The sequence below is a fragment of the Sporothrix brasiliensis genome (genome assembly GCF_000820605.1).
Source record: "Sporothrix brasiliensis 5110 chromosome Unknown Cont19, whole genome shotgun sequence".
Classification (NCBI taxonomy): Eukaryota; Fungi; Ascomycota; class Sordariomycetes; order Ophiostomatales; family Ophiostomataceae; genus Sporothrix; species Sporothrix brasiliensis.
Window position 1 is genome coordinate 520,850 of NW_024467138.1, and position 20,801 is coordinate 541,650.

Genomic DNA, 20,801 nt, shown 5'->3' on the forward strand with positions numbered 1-20,801 from the left:
GGAATATCCGCCCGTCTATGGCGCCACAAACAAATCACCCAGCCAAACGGCCATGCGTGCCACCATTTCCTTTGTGCAGCTATGCCCTGTATTTTCCTGGACGAGCAGGTCAATGAGAGGTGGCTTGTCGTCGGCATGTCCGGGCACGTACGGCGGCCGCACCACGTCGCTTGTCGGGGCCACGCCGCGGTCTCTTGCCCACGCGGCGGTGTACTTGGCTGGCACAAGCCCGTCGTCGGCGCCGTTGCAGAGCAGAACGGGTGTGTCGGCAGGGAAGGCATGGGCAATCTGCTGGTCTTGCCGGGCCACCAATGCGGCCAGCGCGCGCGGCCAGCGGGCCTGTTGCCGCTCGTCTAGGTCGTCATACGCGTCCCCTGCCGCGTCCGCGGCCTTGTCGTCCGTCAGCCGCCCCACGAGCAGCGACGTCAGATTCGGACACCCGACCACCATGGCATACCCGGCCACCTGCCCCGGCGGGGCCTGTGCCGCCAGCCGCCACGCCGTGTGGGCCCCCAGCGAGACGCCGGCCATGACATGGTGCAGCCGCCGAAACTGGGGGAGGTACACGGGCAGGTAGTCCATGACCAGCCGAAAGTCTTGCACGCCGCCGTCAATCAGCGACAGCAAGTCCATGGCGTGGCGCTCGTTGCCGGCGGCCCACGTCCGGTTGGCGGCCGGGCAGATCTCGCGCTCGCCGTGGTTGCGCATGTCCATGGTGACGGCGATGAGGCCCATCGTCTTCGGCCGCGGATCGGTGCGGTGGCGGTGGAGCAGCTCGTGTGCGATGCCCTCGGTGACGCGGTAGGTGCGGGTTCGGTTGTGCGCGAGGTAGAGGACGGCGACGTCTGTGGCCGTCGCTGCACAGGTGTTTGCTGGCGGCGACGATGACAGGTTGTCGAGTCCGTAGACGTAGATGCGGACGCCACCAATCACCAAGGAGGTTTTGCTGGACCGCGGTGTTGAGTCGGGCAGCGAGAAGCGAGGGTTGAGGCCGGCAGCCTTGTCCCGCAGAAGGCTGTCATCGCCATTTGGTATACCGTTGGTGCCGTCGGTGCCGTCGGTGCCGTCGGTGCCGTTGGTACCGTTGACTCCAGTCACATTGCTGGCTGTTCCATTGCTTGCATTGGTCGCGACCTTGACCGTCTCAACAATGGTGACTGCCATGATGCCGTCCCAAGACTGCTTGCCGCTGTACGGCTGACGTGTGCAAGGATAAAACTTCAAGTGCAAAGTTGGTCAGGTGCAAGTCTCGTCAAGTGAAGCAAAAGTATGCAGCAGATCGGGCCTCTAGACGCTTGGCTCGGGACCAGGCCGGAGCAGAATGGGCAGTCCGAGCACTGGACCTTGGCATCCACGGCCGGGTAGGCGGCATGTCGTACATGTAGTTTCTTGCAAAGAAAGCCACAATGAAGTGAAGGATAATACGACGGATTTGCGTTGCATTTGGCCTGTAAGCTGCAGTGCACACAAAATTGCCGTATTTGCCGGTGTGCAGTGTCGGCAATTAGTGGCAAACTTTGGGGGCACTCGACTTATATGTATTTACCGAATCGGTAATTAGTGGATTTTCCGTGGTCAACAAAGACAACGGCAACGCTATTTGTGTGGTTCTGATCCTGTTGCGACGTTGAACCGTGTCTCCTTGTGTTATTTTCCCTGCTATCTACACAGTATTTACATATCGTGTGTGCTAGTATCCAGTTTTCCTCCCCATTACCCCGGCTCTGTCCACCTGTCATCTCCCGTGCGCCCCCAGCTTTCCCCGGATCATCGGCATACTTACCTCCTACGGCAACCTTCCCTTCACAAGTCTGTCAATGTGTGCTTGGCAAAAAAGTCCAGAATCATGGGCGTCGCGTTGAAGCTCGTGGGTGCTTGGCCGGCATTTTGGTTGTCGGCGTTCGGCTGCGTGCTCGGCCAGTCGTGACCATTGACCCTGTCGTAGACCAGGTTGACCAGGCCTTTCTGGGTCCCACGGCTGAACTCGTAGATGACCGTGTCCTGGGCGTACGGCACCGTGTGGTTGCTCGCTCCCAAGTTCTCCCGCGCCGCCCACGACTGGATCCAGTGCGGCACCGACGGCAGACACGCCTTCTTTCGCTCGCCGCCGCCGTACGCAATGACGGTGTCCGCGCCGCCGTGGAACGCCAGGAGGGGAATGTCGCGGCGCGCATTGTTGCAGGGGATCGCGACCGTGTCGGCGTCGCAGGGCAGCGTGTCCACGTAGTAGGCACCCGACACGGGGGCAAAGGCGGCAATCCGCGCGGACAGACCGGCATCGCAGGCCAGCACGTTGCAGAACCCGGCGCCGTCCGACTTGCCGGTGACCATGATGCGCCGCGTGTCCACACAGTATTGTCGGGACACGTGGTCGAGCAGGTCGCTCGTAAACTGCACATCGTCCACGGTGACGCCCGGCACGCCCTGCCAAAAGTTGTTGATGCCCTGCGGATAGACCACAATGGAGTCGGTGTTGAACTCGGGCAGCGTCAGATTGTCGAGCTCCAGCTGCTGCAGAGCGGTCTTGGTGCCCCCGTGGAACGACAGGATGACCTGTGTGGGCTTTTTGTTTTCGTAGTTGGGCGGCACAAACACCAGGTAGTTGCGGTCCAGGCCATTGCTGGTGATGCTGGCGTTGGTGACAGCACCGCGAGACTGGCCGTACGGGAGGGCCTTGTGGCAGCCGGTGACTGCTTTGGTGGTGCACGGTGATGCAGTGGCCATCGACAAGACGCCGACCAGACAGGCAACCATTTGCAGGGAAAGGGTGAACATGGTGATGAGCAGATGTGCAAAGAGCGTGTCAACAATAAAAGAAAGCCGTGAATACGCAAGGGCACTCGGCTGGTTTCGATTCTCTTTACATGTTCACAGTCAGACAGACGAGCTGGCGATGCATGCCAATAAATACGTTAGCTATGCAGCATCAGCGTGCAGAACCAGCAGGCTGTGCGTATTGCTGCAGATTCTCGTCTTATTTTAATTAGTTTTAATTTTTTTTATAAACATTCAATCCTAATCTTACTCCACGTCAGATTCCCCGCACCCAAGTACTACCAGGATACGAGCATTAGACGTGGAGTCCGTGTGCGCAGGTAGAGATCATAATTACCGAAGAGGCATATTTGAGTCTGAGCATTGGATTTGCCGTATGAGCACGGTGCGCTTACCGCAGACATACATTGCGAAATATTCCGTCGTAGGAGTTTATTTTATAAACCAGAGTATACGTTCAGGTCTGTCGCCATCGTTTAAAACGACTGGGTGCCAAAGTAGAAGATGGTACGATGCCATGTGATAGACGGACGGGCCACGGGAGTTGAGCATCAACCGTACCTGTGATGATGGTGGCCGTGATGGCCGCCAGCCTCCAGCAGAGCTGTTTGTCAGAGGGGAGCATGGGCAGAGTTGGAGGATGAGGGGAAAATGCCTATCAAACCGAGACTAATCAGGCTCGAGCCCGAGTTCCAAGCAATCGGGTTGAACGACACGGCCCAGAACGGCCGGATGGCGTACGACGTCGGGTCAAGGTCTTTGTTGCCCTATTTTTTGGTGCCTTCTGCTGTTCACGACATATGCTCTCCAGGGTCCGCAGAGCCTTGTCGATTTTCGTAAAAACGAACATGATGGCTGCTACGGTGAGAATCAGGTAAGTGTTGTGCTATGCTGCCGTTCTCGATGCACGGTGCAGTACGGCGACAGAGTACATCGGGCAGCTCCCTCTGCTAAGCACACAACTATAGTTTGCGGCATCCTCTCAACGGCATGTGGGCAACTCGCAGGCACATTTGCTTGCTGCCGGCGTAGCTGGTCTCTCTTATGTCGGACTGTACAGGCGGCCAAAGTTGGGAAATGAATCAACAGCAAAGCACAACGAGTGAGGAAGCCACACCAACGGTAAAAACAAAGAAACAATGGCGGACAAAAAAGGAATGAAAGTCAAAGTAAGAAATAACACACAGAGAAAAAATAGGCGTGCTCCAGACGGTAGCTACAGAAAGAAGCTCTTATCTCTGTTGGGCGTCAGTGTCTCATCGGATTGCCGCTTACGGCTTATCATTTGCATCGCCGATACGGTCCAATCCAACACCCCGGCCTCGGTGACATCCTGCACTCTGGGGTGGCCACGTCCTTTGTGCGTACTTTTCTTGTCAATCTCTGCGTATGATCGTCCCGTCTGAATCGTCTACAGACGCCCACCATCGTCTATCTTGTCTACATCAACTACCACATCACAGCACATCATGGCCGCATCACACAACCCCGACGGAAGTGCCGCCTCCCTCGACGCCGCCAGCATTGATCCCCTCCGCGACACACAGTACGACTTCCCCCGCGACCACGTCGGCTACGGCCGCGACCCGCCCAACCCGCGGTGGCCCAACGGCGCCAAGATTGCCGTCTCCTTTGTTATTAATTACGAAGAGGGCGCCGAGCGCAGCGTGCAAAACGGCGATGCCCAGTCCGAGTCCCGCGCCTGGGAGCATTCGGACAGCAAGCCCCCCCAGGTCGGCGCCCGCTCCCTGAATTCGGAAAGCGAATACGACTATGGCTCACGCGTCGGCGTGTGGCGGCTGCTGGCATGCTTCGAGGCGCACCAGATGCCGGTGACGGCGTTTGCGGTCGGGCAGGCGCTGGAAAAGAACCCGGCGGTGGCCGCCGCGTTCGGCCAAAACGGGCATGAGATTGCATCGCACGGGTACCGGTGGGTGACGTACCATGGGATGACGCCGGCGCTCGAAAAGGCGTACGTGGAGCGGCAGCTCGCGTCCTTGAAAGCGAGCACGGGCCAGTACCCCGTTGGCTGGTACTACGGCGCACTCTCGCCCTGGTCCAAGGCCATCATCCACGCGGTCTACCAAGAACAGGGCCTTCCCTTGCTGTACGAAAGCGACAGCTACTGCGACGATCTGCCGTACTGGGTGGACGTCCCGGCCGAGAAGGACGTTGCCGACCCGCAAGGCATGCTCATGGTTCCGTATTCGTAAGTCCGGAAGCAGCTCGCCTTCGCATCTATCCGACTGTCCGAGTTGGGTTGGCATCAATCGTTACCGCAACTGACATCGACAGCTACGACTGCAACGACGGCAAGTACCACACTGCGTCCGGCTGGAGCGCGCCCTCCGACTTTGAGGCGTATCTCAAGGCCGCCTTTGACGTCCTCTACGCAGAAGGCGAGCGCGGCGCTCCCAAAATGATGTCCATCGGCCTGCACTGCCGCATCAGCGGAAAGGCCGGCAGGTTTGCAGCGGTCCGCAACTTCGTCGAGTACATCTCTGCGAAACCGGACGTCTGGGTCACCACGCGCAGGGACATTGCCAAGCACTGGCGAGACACGTTTCCGTACAAAAGAGGGACATTGTAAGGATGAGGCATTATTGAGCAGTAAGCAATATAGCAATAGCATATCTACTCCGTAAGGGCTGCCTTTTGGGAATGGCCGAATTGGGAGTACGTCAACGGCGTGGCCGAGGAAGACTTCCAGTTCTACCCACCGTGCTCCAATAACGAAAGGCCGATAAACAACCGTGGCATCGTCCCGCCCTCCTTCATCGCGACACAACGCCGTACCAGATCAGACCCATCACAGCGCCCGCGAGAATCGTCACAGGCGGACTCAGCCCGTACCAGCGTCCAAACACAAAGCTCGTCACCGCCACCACCAGCCACCAGGGGTCGTCCCCAAGACTCTCGCCCTGCTGGGCCGACTGATTCAAGTAGCCGGCCTGCCAGATGCGGTACACGGCCGTGTAGATGAGACCGACCGCCCCGGCATTGACGCCGCGCAGCATGGCCTTGACAATGCGCCGGCTGCGAATCGCGCTCCAGACACCCATGGTCCCGTGCACGAGCATCATACCCGGGGCAAAAATGCCCAGCCACGCAACGACAGCGCCCAGGACCGAGCTGGCCCCGGCATTGATCGCCGTCAAGCTGCCGAGAAACACGGCAAAGTTGAAATTGGGCCCCGGCATCGCCTGGATGATGGCGAGGCCGACCAGAAAGTCCCGCTGGCTGACCCAGCCCTCGGCGACCACGTACTCGCGCAGCAGCGGGATCACGACGGGGCCGCCGCCAAAGATGATGGTGCCGGCAAGGCACATGTTGGCAAAGAGGCGGTAGAGGAGCGGCGGGGCGGCGAGGGTGCCGCGCAGGACGACCACCACCAAGAACATTGTGAAAAACGCGGCAATGAGGGCGGCGCCCGTCCGCCAGGAGACGTTGATGCGAAGCGGTTCGGGGATCACGCGCGGCTCGTCGTCTCTCGTCGAGGCCAGCAGGCCCGGCTGCGATCCGCTCCGCTGTGTCGCCTGCGGCGATGGGATGGTGGTGATGGTGTCATCACCGCCTCCAGCAGACGGAGTGTTTGCCGGCGGCTCGTTCGGACTCTGATTCTGCGCCTCGCCCAGTTCCGTTGCTCCCGTCTCGGGCTCTGGATGTGCTTCGCCGTCGCGCCGCCGCCAAAACGTCGCCACGTGCACGATGGCCTTGACGGGCTTGTGCAGCCAGCGGAGGTCGTATGTCAACGTTGCCAATCCGGAGGCAATCATGAGGACGGGAAAGTACCACAGGGCATTGTACAGCGTCCCCGCCGAAGCCGTGAAGAACACGAGCAGCCGGGTGAGCTCGTCGGTGATGGCCTTGGTCGCCAGCTCGACGGTGGCGAGGGCAATCACGCCGACGACCGCCGCGTTGATGCCCGACAAAAGGGCATAGACGATCCCGGGAAGACTCTGGTTGATGTTGGCGACGCCGAGGGACAGACCGAACATGGCCAAGGCGCCCGGCAGGCTGCATATTTCGTGAGCAACACACTCCAACACAGAGATGATAAGACTTGGCAACATAGCCCTGGGTGAGATGCATACTTCCACATGATGAAGCCAAGAATCGCTATGGGGGTGCCTTGGTGGACGAGGTTAATGCAGTAGAGCATCTTCGTGCTGGCCGGCCCGGACAGGGCCTGCGCGACGCTGAAGAGCTCTTGGTACTGGAAGAAAGGCTATATCAGCTACTGTATAGGACATCAAAAAATGAGGGAACGATGCGCGCTGTCACTTACAAATTGCTCGTCGATCCATTGCTCCTTGCGCACAAACTTGTCGCGAAACTGCGACCCAGAAATAACAGTGTCAGTACACCTGCAGAAACGAATGAGATGTGTCGTAGTTCGTCGTCCGTCTTTCCTTCTTACAATCTTGAAATGCGCGGGCGGACCGCCGAACGATGTGAATCCCAGGTGCCAGTTCACGCGAAGGAATTCGCGCAGCGCTTCTGGAGACAAGCCCCGGGGCATGCGGCTCTGCCACGTCCGTATCGCCATCCTGGCAGTCTGTTGGCGGTTGGGACGATCTTGACCGGTTGTCCTCGTCGAGTGTTGTTACTGGGAAGGACGTATTTATTTGCCCGGCTTGTAAATGTCGACTGTACTAGCTATTTTGTCGTCATGGCTTGGCCTCTTGGCCTTCTTGGTTATCTCCGCCTGGTTTTTCAGGCCAACATGCGCCTCGTGGATTCACTAACTTGTTCCGTGCATCCTTTGCTTTCAGAGCAGAGAAAATGCTTCATCGGATACACGACTATTATCCAAAGAGTTGATAGACAGCGGGCGACCAAAAAGACATTGCGTGAATTAAGTACGATGAGAATAAACTCCCAATGGATGCATCCAGTGAGATTTAGATATATCAGCAAGTGTACGGGAAGGGCTAGCGGGTGCGCAAACTCTCAGATTAATATAAACAGACTCTTGCACCGACTTGTCCATGCTCAATGTTCTTCCGTCTTTCCTTCTTGTCTCTACAAGACATACCGGAAGTCCTCGTTCTGCTTGTCCGTCAGGTCCTCGTCAATCGTGTGCCGCCGCACACCGCCCGCCATGGCCAGCCGGTCCCGCCTGCGGTTCTCGAGGCGCAGCAGAATGTAGGCGACGATGGCGATGACCACGACGCAGACGAGGCAAATAAAGCTGCCCAGGAAGCCTGCATGGTACAGCGGGCCCGGCGACGCGCCGAAGATGAGGGGCCCGATAATGTTGCCGATGCAGTAGCCCAGGAACGTGGATGCACTGACGGTCGCCTTTTTGGTGTGCCCGGACGTGTTGGAGGCCGCCAGCGACACGGCCTGGCCGCCGGCCGCGACTTGCACGGCCAGCAAGAAGACGCCGGCAAACAGAAAGCCGCGGTTGCTGCGCGGCCCGAACCAGCAAAACAGCGTGCCCGTGATCGAGACGAGGGCCAGAGCGACAATGATGACGTGGCGCAGGCCCAGCCAGCGGCGCGTGACGTAGCCGGCCAGCAGAATGGAGAGGGCCGTGATGGCGCCAATGGGGCTGGTGAGGGCGAGCGACGCGAAATGGTCAAAGCCAAAGCCGTTGATGACAATGGTGCCGAACGTGCCGATGGCGCCCGACGGCACGCCCGTCAGCAGGATGATGAGGGCGCTGCTGTACGTCTTGTAGTCCAAAAAGGCCTCGCGGAACTGAGCGGCATTGAACTGCCGGCTGACGGTGCCGGCGTTGTTGCGGGCGAGCCGGCGCACGGCCAGGGCTTTTTCGTCGTCGCGGAGCCGCGCGCAGTTGAGCGGCGTGTCGGGCAAGAAGACGGCGAGGACAAACGACCACGCGACCGTCACGGCGCCAACGATCAGGAACATGTACTTCCACGGCTCGTGGAGGGCGCCGTGCACGCCGTGCCCGATGCCGTAGTTGATGAGCGGCGACAGCATCGTGGCCATGCCGACGCACGAGTACCACAGACTGGTGCGCAGGGCCTGCTCCTCGCGCGTCCACCAGAACGTGACGAGCACCGTAAAGGCCGGCGCGACGGCCGCCTCCATGATGCCCAGGAACAGACGCGCCACCATGATGCCCGCATAGTTGGAGCACGCGCTCGTGGCCATGACAATGGCGCCCCAGGCGAGGACGGACAGCGAGATGACGCGCGTGACGCCGAAGCGCTGCGTCAGGTACATTTGCGGGTAGGTGCCGATCAGGTAGCCGACATAGAACATCATGCTGGCGTTGGCGTACTTTTGGTTGTTGGTGATGGGGGTGCCTGTTTCGGTGTAGCCGACAATTGTCGTGAGACCGAGATCCGCATTAAAGTCAAACTGCGTGGCCGCGCTCATGATGCCCTTGTCGTAGCTCTGCAGAAAATATGTGACCATCATGAGAGGCATGATCCTGGCAAGTTAGCGTGGGCAGTGACAGCGATACGGGATGCATCAGCGGTGGCCTACCAAAAGTCAATCTTGCGGACGAAACGACGCTCCTCCTCAGGCGAGAAAAGCTCCGAGTCGAGGGCCTCCTCTTTGGCGTTGGCGGACTCGACCATCACGACAGGATCGGGCTTTGTGTCCGGCGTGTGCATCGTGTTGATGGTGGTAGGTGTGCAGTGGGATCCAGAGGAAGGTCGACAAAGGCAAAGAGGCAACGTGACAGCTCTGCGAGACTCAAGGTCTAATGTGCCGTGTCGTGTTATAGAGATCACGAGGTGGCCGTGTACTTATAGCTGCCGAGGTGCGGCAGGTGCAGCTCCGGGAAGGTGCAACCCACTCGGCAAATAAAGAGGGTAAGAAGAAAGAAACAGGAAGGAGCCAGCCAAGCACGGTAGACAGACACAAGTCCCGTCTGTGAGTCTGCGCGATCCCTCGTGTGACGCTGCGGGGTGTGCAACCCCGGACAAAGCCAGACGGGGACATGATGTGGACTCGGGCAGAATGGGATCGACAGCGAAAAAATGAACATCAAGAAAGGCACCAAGATCAAAAAGCAAGAAATCGTGGAGAACGCGGGGAGACGCTAGGGACTTGGCGGTAGCGGCTTCACTGGGGCACTGTTGTTAATTGCCGAATTTGCCGTAAATGGCCCCGGGCGCTCCTTCTTCAAATATGCCGAATGGCCCGCCATCTCCCTGAGTTTTAATACCTTTCCACAATTTACCGACAACGACCACAAGATCTGACTGCATGAGCTCAATGACCATGGATTCTGGCCCACCTACGCCCCGGGTGCGCGCAAGATCGCGTGTGGCCTGCGTGACGTGCAACCGCCGCAAGGTGCGCTGCAATGTGGCGCAGACTGGGCCGCCGTGCACCAACTGTCGGGACGGCAGTGTCGAGTGCGTCACAGTGCCTCGAAAGAAGCACAAACCAAGACGGTCGCGAGCGGCTCCGCTGGCGCCAGCCGTCAAGCCCGGTGTGACGGTGCCTCGCTCGCCGCCGGAGAGAGCACCTACCCTGGGGCCGTCTGGCGAGGCATCTCCCTCCCGTCTGACCCCCGAAGCGGACGGCCGGCTGCCCGACGACGATGCCACATCGTACATTGGCGACAACAGAGGGCCTCGCCAGTCGGTCTATGAGCTGTGTCATCCACAAACGCCACAGGATGCACGGCTGCCGGATGTTGCTGAAGGGCGAGACAACGGGGAGAGCAACCGTGCCAGCAGTCTGTGGGCGGCCCACGAGCTTGCCTATCTCCGCCACGAGGGCGCATTCCAGACATTGCCACCGGATCTGAGCGATGGCCTCGTGCGGGTCTACTTTGAGCACGTCCACTTCTTCATGCCCATCCTGGACGCCGCCGATGTGCTCAGGGCGCACACGCGCCATGGCGCTGCCGGACTGCATCCCCTGCTCTGCTGGAGCATGTGTCTGGCGGCGGCCAACTTCGTCTCCGACGACGTGCTCGCCAAAACCGGCTATGCGTCCCGCAAGGCCATGAAGCAGGCCATGTACGCGCGGGCCAAGTGCCTGTACGACCTGGACCGGTCGACGGACAAGGTGACGCTGATCCAGGCGGTGCTGCTCATGGGCTTTTGGTACACGGACGCCTACGACCACACGGGCGCCTGGCACTGGGTGGGGATTGCCATCAGCCTGGCGCAGTCGTTGGGGTTTCATCGAAAGCCGACGCGACGTGGACGCGAGGACGGTGGCGACAAAAACCATGCCCGCCGGGCCAGCCTCGTCCGCCGTATCTGGTGGACCTGTCTGGTGCGGGATCGCTGGGTGGCTCTTGCCAAGGGACGGCCGATGCGCATACACGACGAAGACTGCGACGTGCCACGCCCCGTGCTCGACGACTTTTCCGGCGACCTGGACGCGGCTGCCAGCCCGGCGTTCCAGCATCTTGTGCCGGCTGGGGGTGCCGAGACCGCGGCATCCCTCGCCCGCATGTGGCTGCGTCTCGTCACGATCAGCGCCCTGCTCGGCCGCATTGTGCGCGCCCACTACCGCGTGCAAGGTCTGCCGCCGTCGCTCGAGGACATGGACGCCTTTGAAAAGGAGCTTCGGGCCTGCGGGCCGTCGGATGCTGCAGCTGCAGACGACCCCGAGATGGCCGACCATCTCCGTCTCCATGCCAAGCACGTCGACCTCTTTTACAATGCCACCGCGGCCATCTTGTACCGGCCGTATCTCTTGCAGGCCCCAGCGTCCTTGCCTCGTGGTGCCAGTCCGGCATGGCAGCGAGACGTCGCCCGTCGTGCGCGTGCCGCCGCCGCCCGCACCAACGACACCCTCAACACCCTCATCGAGCTCGACGCCATCCACCAGCTCAAGCCCATGACCATCACAGCGCTCGTGCCTGCCATGCAGATCCACCTGTTTGATTTCTGCAAGGCAGCCACGCCGCTGCTGCGCAGCCTCGGCAAGAACAAGCTGGGGCTGTGTCTGCTGGTGCTTTCTCACATCCGGCGAACCTATTGGAGCGCGAGCGTGATCCACCGTCTGTTTTCACGGGCCCAGCAAATCTTGCAGCAGGGAGCGCCTGCGACGTCGGTGGCAGCTGAGGAAGTGGCGGACAGGCGCCCGACGGCAACAGAGACGGCACCAAAAATGCTGCCCGAGCCACGGCAACGAGAACAAAACATGCGAGAGAGATCACCTACAACCACGACCACACAACCCATCTGCTATGAGACACAACAGCATCCGCCTCCACACCAAGACGACACCATGCACAGTCACAGCAGCTACGACGCTGGAATGCCCACGCCAACACCCACCGTCACGCCAACATCGTCTGCCCAGCCCTTTGCGCAGCACTTCGTGCCCAGCCTGCACCAGAGCTTGCCACCGAGTCTACCGCACACACAACACATCCCGTCCAGTCTCCCACATCCACAACAGCAGCCTGCCCTTTCCCTACAACAGCCGGACGCCGGCTGGTGGGACGAGCCTGCCACGTTTTGGAACGTCGACCTGCTGCTGAGTCCCGGCTTTGCTCTCTCCGACGACGTTTACCAGACTCTGTTTGAAACCTACAGCGATGGCAGTCACAATGCGAACGCAACCAACACGGGCTCGAATGGGATGAGCATGGTGTATATGCAATGATGGGGACGACGAAAAATGATGTATGAATGACGGTGTGAAATTGTAGTCCATTTATTGGCCGAGTTTGTAGTTTGTCAATCACAACAAATTATCCCAACAATGGCAAATGGATATATCTGCAGCGTATTCATGTTCGAAAATGCTTTACACCATGACTCTCTTCTAGTTGTATAGTTTGACCTTCTCAAATACATCATAATTTGAACTCACATTCCCTTCTTGTCTGCCGTGGAATAACCACTTAACGCAGGGCTGACTTCGCGTTCCAGGGCGTGCATCCGCTAGCCCCGCCACCTTTAGTGGACGTCCAGTCCCAGGCACCACAATTTTGGGGCTTTAATTTCCTGGTCTCACTTGACCTCATGTCAACATCATAGCAACGCGCTTCGCAATTGTCGTCGAATTACCGTTTCGCACGTTACTTCATCTCCCGACAGAATACGCCGCCATCATGCCGCTCTCACAAACCACCCGCGACCGCATCTGGCTGGTCTGGTTCTGCCTCCAGATTCCCGTCATTCTTTGTAGGTCGCCCATCCCGCGTATACAAACTACCGCTCTGTCCACACAGCTGACACCTTAGGCGTCGATGCCGTCGACACCTACCCTGCCTGGCTGTGCGCCGACCCGGGCGCACCGCTGCACTTCTTGCACACGTTCCGGCAGTGGTATGTGACGACGTACAACGACCCGTTGATGGACTGGACGCCGGCCTCGGGCGCGGCCGTGGGCGCCGGCGGCCCTTGGATGACGCTGTTTCTGTGGATCGAGATAGCGGCGACGCTCCCCATTGTGCTTTACTCGGTGTACCGGTTTACGCGGTTGGCAACGGCCACGTCAACGGCAACGGCACCGTCCCACGCAGCGGCGTCCACCACGGGCCCGTGGGAGCTTCTGTTTCTTGTCTACGCATTCGAAACCGCGCTGACGACGGCCGTGTGCATCCACGACGTCGGGTACTGGAGCCCGGCCGTCTACTCGGAGGCGGACAAGAACGTGTTCCGCTACCAGCTGTTTGGGCCATACTTTGCCATGCGTGAGTTGCTTCGTCCCTACGTGCCTACGTCATTACGTCAGTCCGCTCACACAATGCAGCCGCACTCCTCTTTGTCGACATGTACAGTCGGTTGTTGGCCCGCTTCAACGTCGACAGCACCAAAAAGACACAGTAGTTGAAACAGTGAAGAAGGTGATACTTGGTAAAGGTCTAGAGATGTTACAGTAATTAAGACCAAAGTACAATACACGAAACCAAGGCAATCCAAATTAGCACCCGCTTGAACGCCCAAGGTCATCAAACAGACAAATTGACAGTGACAACAGACAAAAGACACGCAACTGTTCAACTGTTGTCCCCTCCCCCTAATCCAACGCCCGCTTCGGCACCATGCCCCAGCCGTTGCCCACTCCGCTGCCGCCCGTGCCAATGCCGTACCCCAGCGGCGTCGCCCCGCCCAGGCTCCGGCCCTTGAGCCGCTTCGGCAGCACCGTCCCGAAAAAGTAGACGGCCGACACAATGAGGCCGGCCAGAAACGACACCAGGCTGTAAAACACCGTGCTCGGCCCAATGTGGCTGCCCATGCCGCTCCACTCCACGCGCCCCTCCGTCTTGGGCAGGTGCGGCGTCGGGAACCACCGCACCGAAAACGACAGCGGCAGCGGGTCCCCGATAATGAGCCGCCGCGAGTGCTCCGCCGCCGCCGTGGTGCGCCCGCCCGTCGACCGCACCTCGCCGCTGGCGCCGTCCTGGACGTTGTGGCCCAGCGGGCTCGTGCTGTAGGCGACGCCCGAGTCGATGACGCCCGAGTCGTGCGGGTGGATGTGGTGCTTGGGCGTGCTGTGCAGCAGCACGTTGAGGTGCGACGCAATGTGCAGGTGGCTCATCTGCAGGGTGCCGGCGAGCGCAAACACGAGGGGCACGTACTCGGGCGCGTACGGGCGCTCGCCCATGGTCTCAATGTGCGGCGGCGGCCGGTTGGCGAGGCGGCACATGAGCGGCGCGTCGGCGTGCAGATAGAACTCGAGCAGGTGGAAGAAGGGGTCGGTGACGAGCGGGATCGTGCAGTTGACCTCGCCCTCGATGCCGTAGTGAAACTCGAGCGGCTTCTGCGTCTCGTTGCACACGGGGAACGGCACCCACTGGATCTCGTTGTTGGCCAGCTGGATGTGTTCGCCCGTCTCGGCGCTGCGGTTCATGCACTCGACATGGATGGCGTCGCCGTAGTGGTACGACGGGAGGTTGAGCTCCACGGCCGCGACAGAGGGCGCCAGGAGCAGAGCCGGCAGCAGCACCGAGGCTAGCCGTAGTTGTCGCGTCATTGTGTGTGTGTGGAAAAGAGGAGGGTGTTGTCGGAGACAAAGGAAGTTGGACCGGAGCCGTCGCGATGCGCCAGGGATTGGGATGTTCCCGTCGCAAAGAATCTCGTCGCGCGTTGGACCGTCCGCTTTGGACGTGCAGCCGAAGAGATGGTCGCTGTCAGGGGTCGAGTGGTTAGTTGCCAAACGGTCGCCTCCCACGTTCCAATCGCGCGTCGTCGTGGAAGCTTCGCAAAAATGGTCTTGTCGTCAGAAGCAACAATCGCAAATCGTAACGGGAAAGCAGCGCCAATGGAGAAGATGCCACCTTCCCTCCTTTTCTTGGCTTTCGAGGTCACTAGTCGCAAAATGTCTACAGTAGTCTAGCTTCAGACAAAAAGTCCCTGGAGATGCATGTGGTCACTGCGACTTAATTGGCTAGAATTGGCTAGCTTAGGAGGCTGCAGAATTGGAGCTGCAGAGTTGGAGCTGTCCCCTATTTTTTGCCTTTTGGGGGTAACCTCTGGCTTTAATGGTTGAACCACATTGTGGCTAGTGACAAAGGCTAATCAGACTGAACCATCGACCTCCTGAATGTCAACAGAAAACGACGTCGATTCTCTGCGTGTTGGTCATTTCATCATTGTTATCACTTTCGACACTTCTCTATAGTTTTGCGGTTGAGTTTGTTAAAGTACTACCCTTTATTTATGTGGACGAAGATGCCTTTTAAAGGAAAAGAAATGAAATGAAAAAAAATAAAAAAAATAAATCATAAAGTCAAAACAGTGTAAGTGAACAACAGTCTTTATTACCGTGGCAGTATTTCATTTTCAATACTGTCATCGCTTCTAATAAAAATACGTCTTATTTTAGAACAAATTTATTCTACAGTAACAGTCTCAGTGCTAGGTATTGTATCCATTATGTTAACGTGCCATTTCTTTATGCATCTCCAACGCAAACCTCAAATGAAATATTCAAACTGGATAAGTCGGTCTCCACCAAATCATACGGCAACAATTAAATGGAAATATATATGAAACAGATGCAAGCCATGCAGATATGCGCCCAACTCCACAGGCCCCAAAAACTCAAATAGAAAGGCGCGGAAATAGGGCTGGTTCGTCGGACAGGGAATAACGCACAGCGTTGCTGCCCCTACGCCTTCCTGGTCACCGTCACTGGCACCTCCTTCCGTGTCACCACGCCCGCGTGGTAAATGTATTTGTCGGCATCGCCGGCCCGCGTCACCGACGGGGTAAACGTGTACCCAGCCAGCAGTTGCTGCACCATGATGCAAATGGCCTCTTGGACGTACCACTGCCCCGGGCAGATGCGCGGTCCTTGCAGACCAAACGAGATGTTGCGGACACTGCCAATGGCCGGGCTGCTGTCGACAAAGCGGTCGGCGCGGTACTGGGCGGCATCGGGGCCAAAGCTGGCCGTCTGGCGGTGGGTGTACCAGGTGGAGAGCGTGGCGACCTTGCCGGGCGGGAGACGGACGGACGGATCCGAGCGCAGCGGCAGGGGCTTGGTGGCGGCAATGATGCGAGCGGGGCCCGTGATGGTGCCGCACAGTCGGATGGACTCGAGAACAGCGCTGCGGAGGAGGGCCCAAGGCGTACCGGACGTGCCACCTCCAGGGGCAGCACTGGCCGAGCCGTTGGTCTTGCCATTGGCCTTACCGTTGGCGGCCTGGGCGGCAAACGAGAACGTGTCGAGGGTCTCGAGGGGGGCATCCTTCAACGACGCCGCCACCTGGTCCGCCAGGCCCGGTTCGTTGATCAGGTCCAGCAGCGTCGACGTCACGCTGACCTGCAGGTTGCGCAGGCCGATCCAGACGGAAATGGCCACCAGGTTGGACGCCAAATGGTCGTCGTCGACGGCTTCCAAAATAAACGGCATAAAGTCGAGCAGGCCGCCTTGGCCGTTGCCGTCCTGGCTGGAGGCCGGGTCGGCACGGCGGCGTTGGATGATGGGCAAGAAGATCTTGCTAAACTCCTTGTAGCTGCGGTTGATCTGGATCTGCGGGATGAAGCTGAGGAACGAAGGGAGCACACTCGACAGCTGCATGACAGTGTCGACGGTGGTATTGAACTTGAGAAACAGGTCAATGAGCTCGGGGTGCTGGTCGGCGTCGGCGCCAAGCATGCAGCGCGCGCTGACACTCGTGCTGAAACGGTCCATCCAGCTGCTCAGCGTCTGGTGCACGACAGGGCGACCATCGCTCGGTGCCAGCTGGTTGTCCCGCAGGTAGCGCTCGGCAGCGGCTGCGATGGTGGGACCGAACTGGCGGACGGTGTCCGGGTTGCCCAGGTGCGTGCGGATGAGGGTGGCGTGCAGGTTGATGGAGAAGACGTCTTTCCCCAAGAAGATGGGTGCGCCGAGGCCGGCAAAGAACTTGTCAAGGTTGAAGTGCACGCCGTACGGGTTGTCGTCGAGCATCATTTGCAAGTCCGCCGGCTGTGACAGAAGATAATGCGTCTGCGGGCCGAGGTGCATGCCGAAGGCGTTGGACGGGCCGGCACGGCTGCCCAGTTTCTGGAGGCCTTTGAGAAGCACAGCCTTGGCGTCTTTTTGAAAGGCATAGCCTTCGCCTAGGATCGGCCAGCCATAGAGAACCCGCGGGAAACCGTCCTCGCGGTCTGTGGCGTACCGGATCAGGTAAACGGAGGCAGCAACGGCCAGGACCGTAGCAAGAATCGAAACGTAGTGCGCTTTGACGAGAGACAGCGTCACCTCGGTCGCCGTGGACGCAATCACGGCCAAGTTGACCTTGGTCGGCGGCTGGACGCACAAGACCGGGTTCGTCTTGGGGTCGGCCGGGAAGAGCGGGTGCTGTTGCAGGCACTTGATGTCGGTGTTCTCCGTGACGATGCGCCACAGCAAATTCTGCCCATGAGCCTGGAAGTCGAGCTCCTCCATCCAAAAGTCGTCATAGAAGCGGAAGTTGGGGAAGCCTTCCTTGGCGACGGGTTTCCAGAGCAGGTCTTCGAGCGCATTGCTGGGGTGGCAGTCCCACGGCTTGTCGACGAGCCAGCAGCGCATAGCGGCATAGCCCACGGAAAAGCGGTCGGCGTTGCCCATGCTGATCAAGTTGAAGAGGCTGACAATCAGCGACGACTTGGGCACGGACGTGGCCGGGAACATGGTCTCGTCGAGCTGGCAGCCGACGACGAGATCGACCTCGTCGGGCGACGTGTACAGCGTCTTGAGGGCGGCCAGATGCTCCGGGTTGGTGGTAAAGTCCTCGAAGCGCTCCCGGATGGGCACAGGGACGTCCGGCTTCTGGGCGTTGTACGCGCGGAAGTAGTTGTTGAACGTGGGCAGGCCCTGCTCCCGCTCGTGCACAATGGACCACGTCACAATGTCAAAGGGGCTGCCGCGGTACTTGCCGGCGGACCGGAACGACTCGTCGACGCCGCTCTTGAAGTTGGGAATGGTCGTCGAGACCACGCCGCGCAGAATGTTCTCGAGACCGGCACCAATGAAGCCCTTTGCGTCGAAGCCCGTGTCGAACAGGCTCTGGTTGTGCAGCGTGGTGCCGCCGGCATCGACAATGGGGAACTCGTTGATAATAAACTCGTGGAAGCGGTACACGACAGCCATCTCCGCACTCACAACGGTGGGGCGTCCGGCCTTCATGGCCAGCGGCCAGGGGTACGTGTTGGCGGGGTTCATCTGCAGCCAGTCTTCGCCATGGATCTCCCGGAAGAGGGGGAAACCGTCGTCCTGCGGCCACGGCATGTCCTTTTCAAAGTACGCCATCTGGTACGAGTTGCCAATGAGCTGGAACTTGGCCGACATGAGCAGGCGCGTCGTCTGGTACAACTGCTCGTCGTCCATGTCCGGCCGCTTGTCCGCCAGGATGCCGGCCAGCCGGTTGTGCTCGCGCAGGAGCAGGCTGTGCACGGCCAGCATCACCCAGTCCTCGTTGGTGCGTGGGTCACCGCCGGCAAAGAGCGAGGCCGGATCCATACCCGGGGGGCTCCGCACGGGCACGCCGATGGTGTCGAACGGCAGGTAGGACGTCTTCTTGCTCTCAGGGGCCTTCCATGTGGTGCCGCCAAGGACTTCCTGCGTCTTGAGACGGCCGCCCTGCTTGGTGCGCAGCGCCTCGCCCACGGAACGCGTGCTGCCGTACAATGAGGAGACGTCGATCCACGTCGTCGCGTGGTTCATGTTCTCGCGCGGGTTTTGCGGCGAGGTGCCCGTGCCGGGCGCGGCGGCGGCACGCCAGACGCGCAGCGTCGTGTTCGGCGCAAACTCGGTCTCGTCGGGCGGCATCGCGACGTCGACAAACTCGGTGGACGAGTCCTGGGACCAGGTCACGTCGTGAATGATAAACTCGATAAGACCCAGCAGGAGCGGCGTGTGCTCGTAGTAGATTGTGGAGTTGCGCCGGAAGAAGGCATTGCTGACGGCGCGGGCGTTGGGGCCCTCGCGGGGCGCCGCGATGCCGTCGGCGTAGTAGTGCTGGTCAAAGTCGCGCGACTTGGCCTGGCCGTAGCGGCCCTGGCCCGCTTCGCCGGCCTTGAGCCAGTTGCACGAGCCGTCGTAGGTGCGGTACCACCAGTTGGCCTTGTCGGTGATGCACGTCTCGTCGAGCTCGAAGCCGAGGTGCTTGAAGAGCTGCGTGGCCTCCAGAGCATCCCAGTGGTGCGGTGCGCCACGGCCGGTGTGTGGTTTGGACGGTGCATGGACGCGATCTTGGGTCCCGGCCGACTGCCGATCGGTCAGGTTCAGACTGTCCTGGATCGTCTGGAAAGAGGCATTCCTGGGCACCTGACCGCCGAGGAAGTAGTCTTTGAGCCCATCGCCGGCGCGGCCGTGCTTGACAATATCGTGAAACCAGTTCGAAAAGTGGTTGCCGGCCTTTTCATCACGGTGCGCTGGCCTGCGGCGGTCGGCAACAAAGTCGCCGTATTTGTTCTGTGTGGCATGGTAGCGCGTGTCGAGTGCCGTCACAGTCGACGACGACAATGTCAATGCCAGCAATGCCAAAGTGGCATGCATGGTGGGCAAGTGAAGGGCGGAACAAACTGAAAAGATAAGCGAAATGGGCAAACGGTTCTGGGTGACCCCTTGACCTTTAGTTCGGCAGGTACGTGACAGCTGATTAGGCGCGGAAGGAACGAAAGGAAGAGGATGAAAAATAAAAAGTACCAAACAAACAGAGCAAGTCCGTGCAATGCGAGAAGGAAGGAGCGAGGGAGGCAGGATATAAACATAAACGGAAAGTGGACCTTTCCAGCCCCATGGCGAGAACGTGATGAGTCGGGAAGGAACGACAGACGGGAGGAGGGTCAGGCGAGGGGCAGAACCGACGAGGACTGCTCAGCTCTGCCTCATCCTGTCACCAGGCCCCATCTCACAGATGTCCCATGTACCAAGAGCCAAGACATAACGAGGCCGTAAGGGGCACGAGGGGAGGGCGGAGGGCGGAGGGAGGGGGCGAATGGTGAGAGTGAGAACGGAGTCCTGTCGGGAGAAGTGGAGGGAGCGTTTTTCATTGGCCCACGGCCAGTGCGGCTGTGAATAGGAAAGTAGAAATGGGAACGAGACGTGCCAGAAAGGAAGCACTGATACGACGTTGGAAAGGCAGAGATGGGGTGGGACAGGGTCCGCGTGGGCTGGCATGGGTGTGGGAGGGACGGAGAACAACAATAAGAATGGGGGTGTGTGTAACGACGGCCGGTGGGATGCCTGGAATTAGCAAAGTAATATTGGCTGTCATATGTTACGAGGCTGCTTGTGTCGTCTCTGTTTGGTAATTTAGTCTTGTGGCATTTTTGGTTTCTGGACGGGTGAGGTCCTTTCCGCCTGCAACGTCTTGATGCACATTGAGTTTTCTTGCATATGCATTGCTATTCCGTGACAGCCATCAGCCGTGAGAGGAGGAGGCAGAGGGTCGGAGTGTTCTGTCTCAAAAAGATGTTGACAATTGTCGGGGGGGCGACTGGTGAACGACATCTAAAAACAATAAAACGAAGTGAAGCATGGTGGCTTATGGGGTATGAGAAACACCTTATCCCCTGTTCTCTCCCTAGACAACAGAAAACAGGTCGTACCAACTGCAAATCAAAATGAATGATATTCCGTACGAGCAGGGACAGTCGAAAAGAAGAGGGAACCTGGAACGGACACCACAAAAAGGGAGACAG

General features: G+C 59.2%; 9 protein-coding genes across 9 annotated transcripts; 3 read left to right on the plus strand and 6 right to left on the minus strand.

Moving 5' to 3' along the window:
* Positions 1-15: 15 nt before the first annotated feature.
* On the minus strand, positions 16-1,164 carry SPBR_00747 (uncharacterized protein; the record flags this gene model as incomplete). Its single annotated transcript, XM_040759066.1, has 1 exon — positions 16-1,164. The coding sequence occupies one exon, from the start codon at positions 1,162-1,164 to the stop codon at positions 16-18; it is 1,149 nt and encodes a 382-aa protein (XP_040617956.1).
* Positions 1,165-1,803: 639 nt separating this feature from the next.
* On the minus strand, positions 1,804-2,775 carry SPBR_00864 (ferulic acid esterase (FaeA); the record flags this gene model as incomplete). Its single annotated transcript, XM_040759183.1, has 1 exon — positions 1,804-2,775. The coding sequence occupies one exon, from the start codon at positions 2,773-2,775 to the stop codon at positions 1,804-1,806; it is 972 nt and encodes a 323-aa protein (XP_040617957.1).
* Positions 2,776-4,244: 1,469 nt separating this feature from the next.
* On the plus strand, positions 4,245-5,365 carry SPBR_00766 (uncharacterized protein; the record flags this gene model as incomplete). Its single annotated transcript, XM_040759085.1, has 2 exons — positions 4,245-4,984; positions 5,071-5,365. 2 exons carry the CDS (start codon positions 4,245-4,247, stop codon positions 5,363-5,365), a joined length of 1,035 nt encoding a protein of 344 aa, XP_040617958.1.
* Positions 5,366-5,549: 184 nt separating this feature from the next.
* On the minus strand, positions 5,550-7,324 carry SPBR_00429 (uncharacterized protein; the record flags this gene model as incomplete). The annotated part of the gene is made up of 4 exons (XM_040758748.1): positions 5,550-6,792; positions 6,870-6,991; positions 7,064-7,111; positions 7,196-7,324. The coding sequence occupies 4 exons, from the start codon at positions 7,322-7,324 to the stop codon at positions 5,550-5,552; spliced, it is 1,542 nt and encodes a 513-aa protein (XP_040617959.1).
* A 476-nt stretch (positions 7,325-7,800) lies between these two features.
* Positions 7,801-9,371, minus strand: SPBR_00519 (uncharacterized protein; the record flags this gene model as incomplete). The annotated part of the gene is made up of 2 exons (XM_040758838.1): positions 7,801-9,147; positions 9,261-9,371. 2 exons carry the CDS (start codon positions 9,369-9,371, stop codon positions 7,801-7,803), a joined length of 1,458 nt encoding a protein of 485 aa, XP_040617960.1.
* A 613-nt stretch (positions 9,372-9,984) lies between these two features.
* On the plus strand, positions 9,985-12,339 carry SPBR_00258 (uncharacterized protein; the record flags this gene model as incomplete). Its single annotated transcript, XM_040758577.1, has 1 exon — positions 9,985-12,339. One exon carries the CDS (start codon positions 9,985-9,987, stop codon positions 12,337-12,339), a length of 2,355 nt encoding a protein of 784 aa, XP_040617961.1.
* A 451-nt stretch (positions 12,340-12,790) lies between these two features.
* On the plus strand, positions 12,791-13,511 carry SPBR_00984 (uncharacterized protein; the record flags this gene model as incomplete). Its single annotated transcript, XM_040759303.1, has 3 exons — positions 12,791-12,863; positions 12,923-13,375; positions 13,435-13,511. The coding sequence occupies 3 exons, from the start codon at positions 12,791-12,793 to the stop codon at positions 13,509-13,511; spliced, it is 603 nt and encodes a 200-aa protein (XP_040617962.1).
* Positions 13,512-13,701: 190 nt separating this feature from the next.
* Positions 13,702-14,658, minus strand: SPBR_00868 (uncharacterized protein; the record flags this gene model as incomplete). The annotated part of the gene is made up of 1 exon (XM_040759187.1): positions 13,702-14,658. The coding sequence occupies one exon, from the start codon at positions 14,656-14,658 to the stop codon at positions 13,702-13,704; it is 957 nt and encodes a 318-aa protein (XP_040617963.1).
* A 1,137-nt stretch (positions 14,659-15,795) lies between these two features.
* SPBR_00071 (uncharacterized protein) lies at positions 15,796-19,653 on the minus strand (the record flags this gene model as incomplete). The annotated part of the gene is made up of 1 exon (XM_040758391.1): positions 15,796-19,653. The coding sequence occupies one exon, from the start codon at positions 19,651-19,653 to the stop codon at positions 15,796-15,798; it is 3,858 nt and encodes a 1,285-aa protein (XP_040617964.1).
* Positions 19,654-20,801: the final 1,148 nt, after the last annotated feature.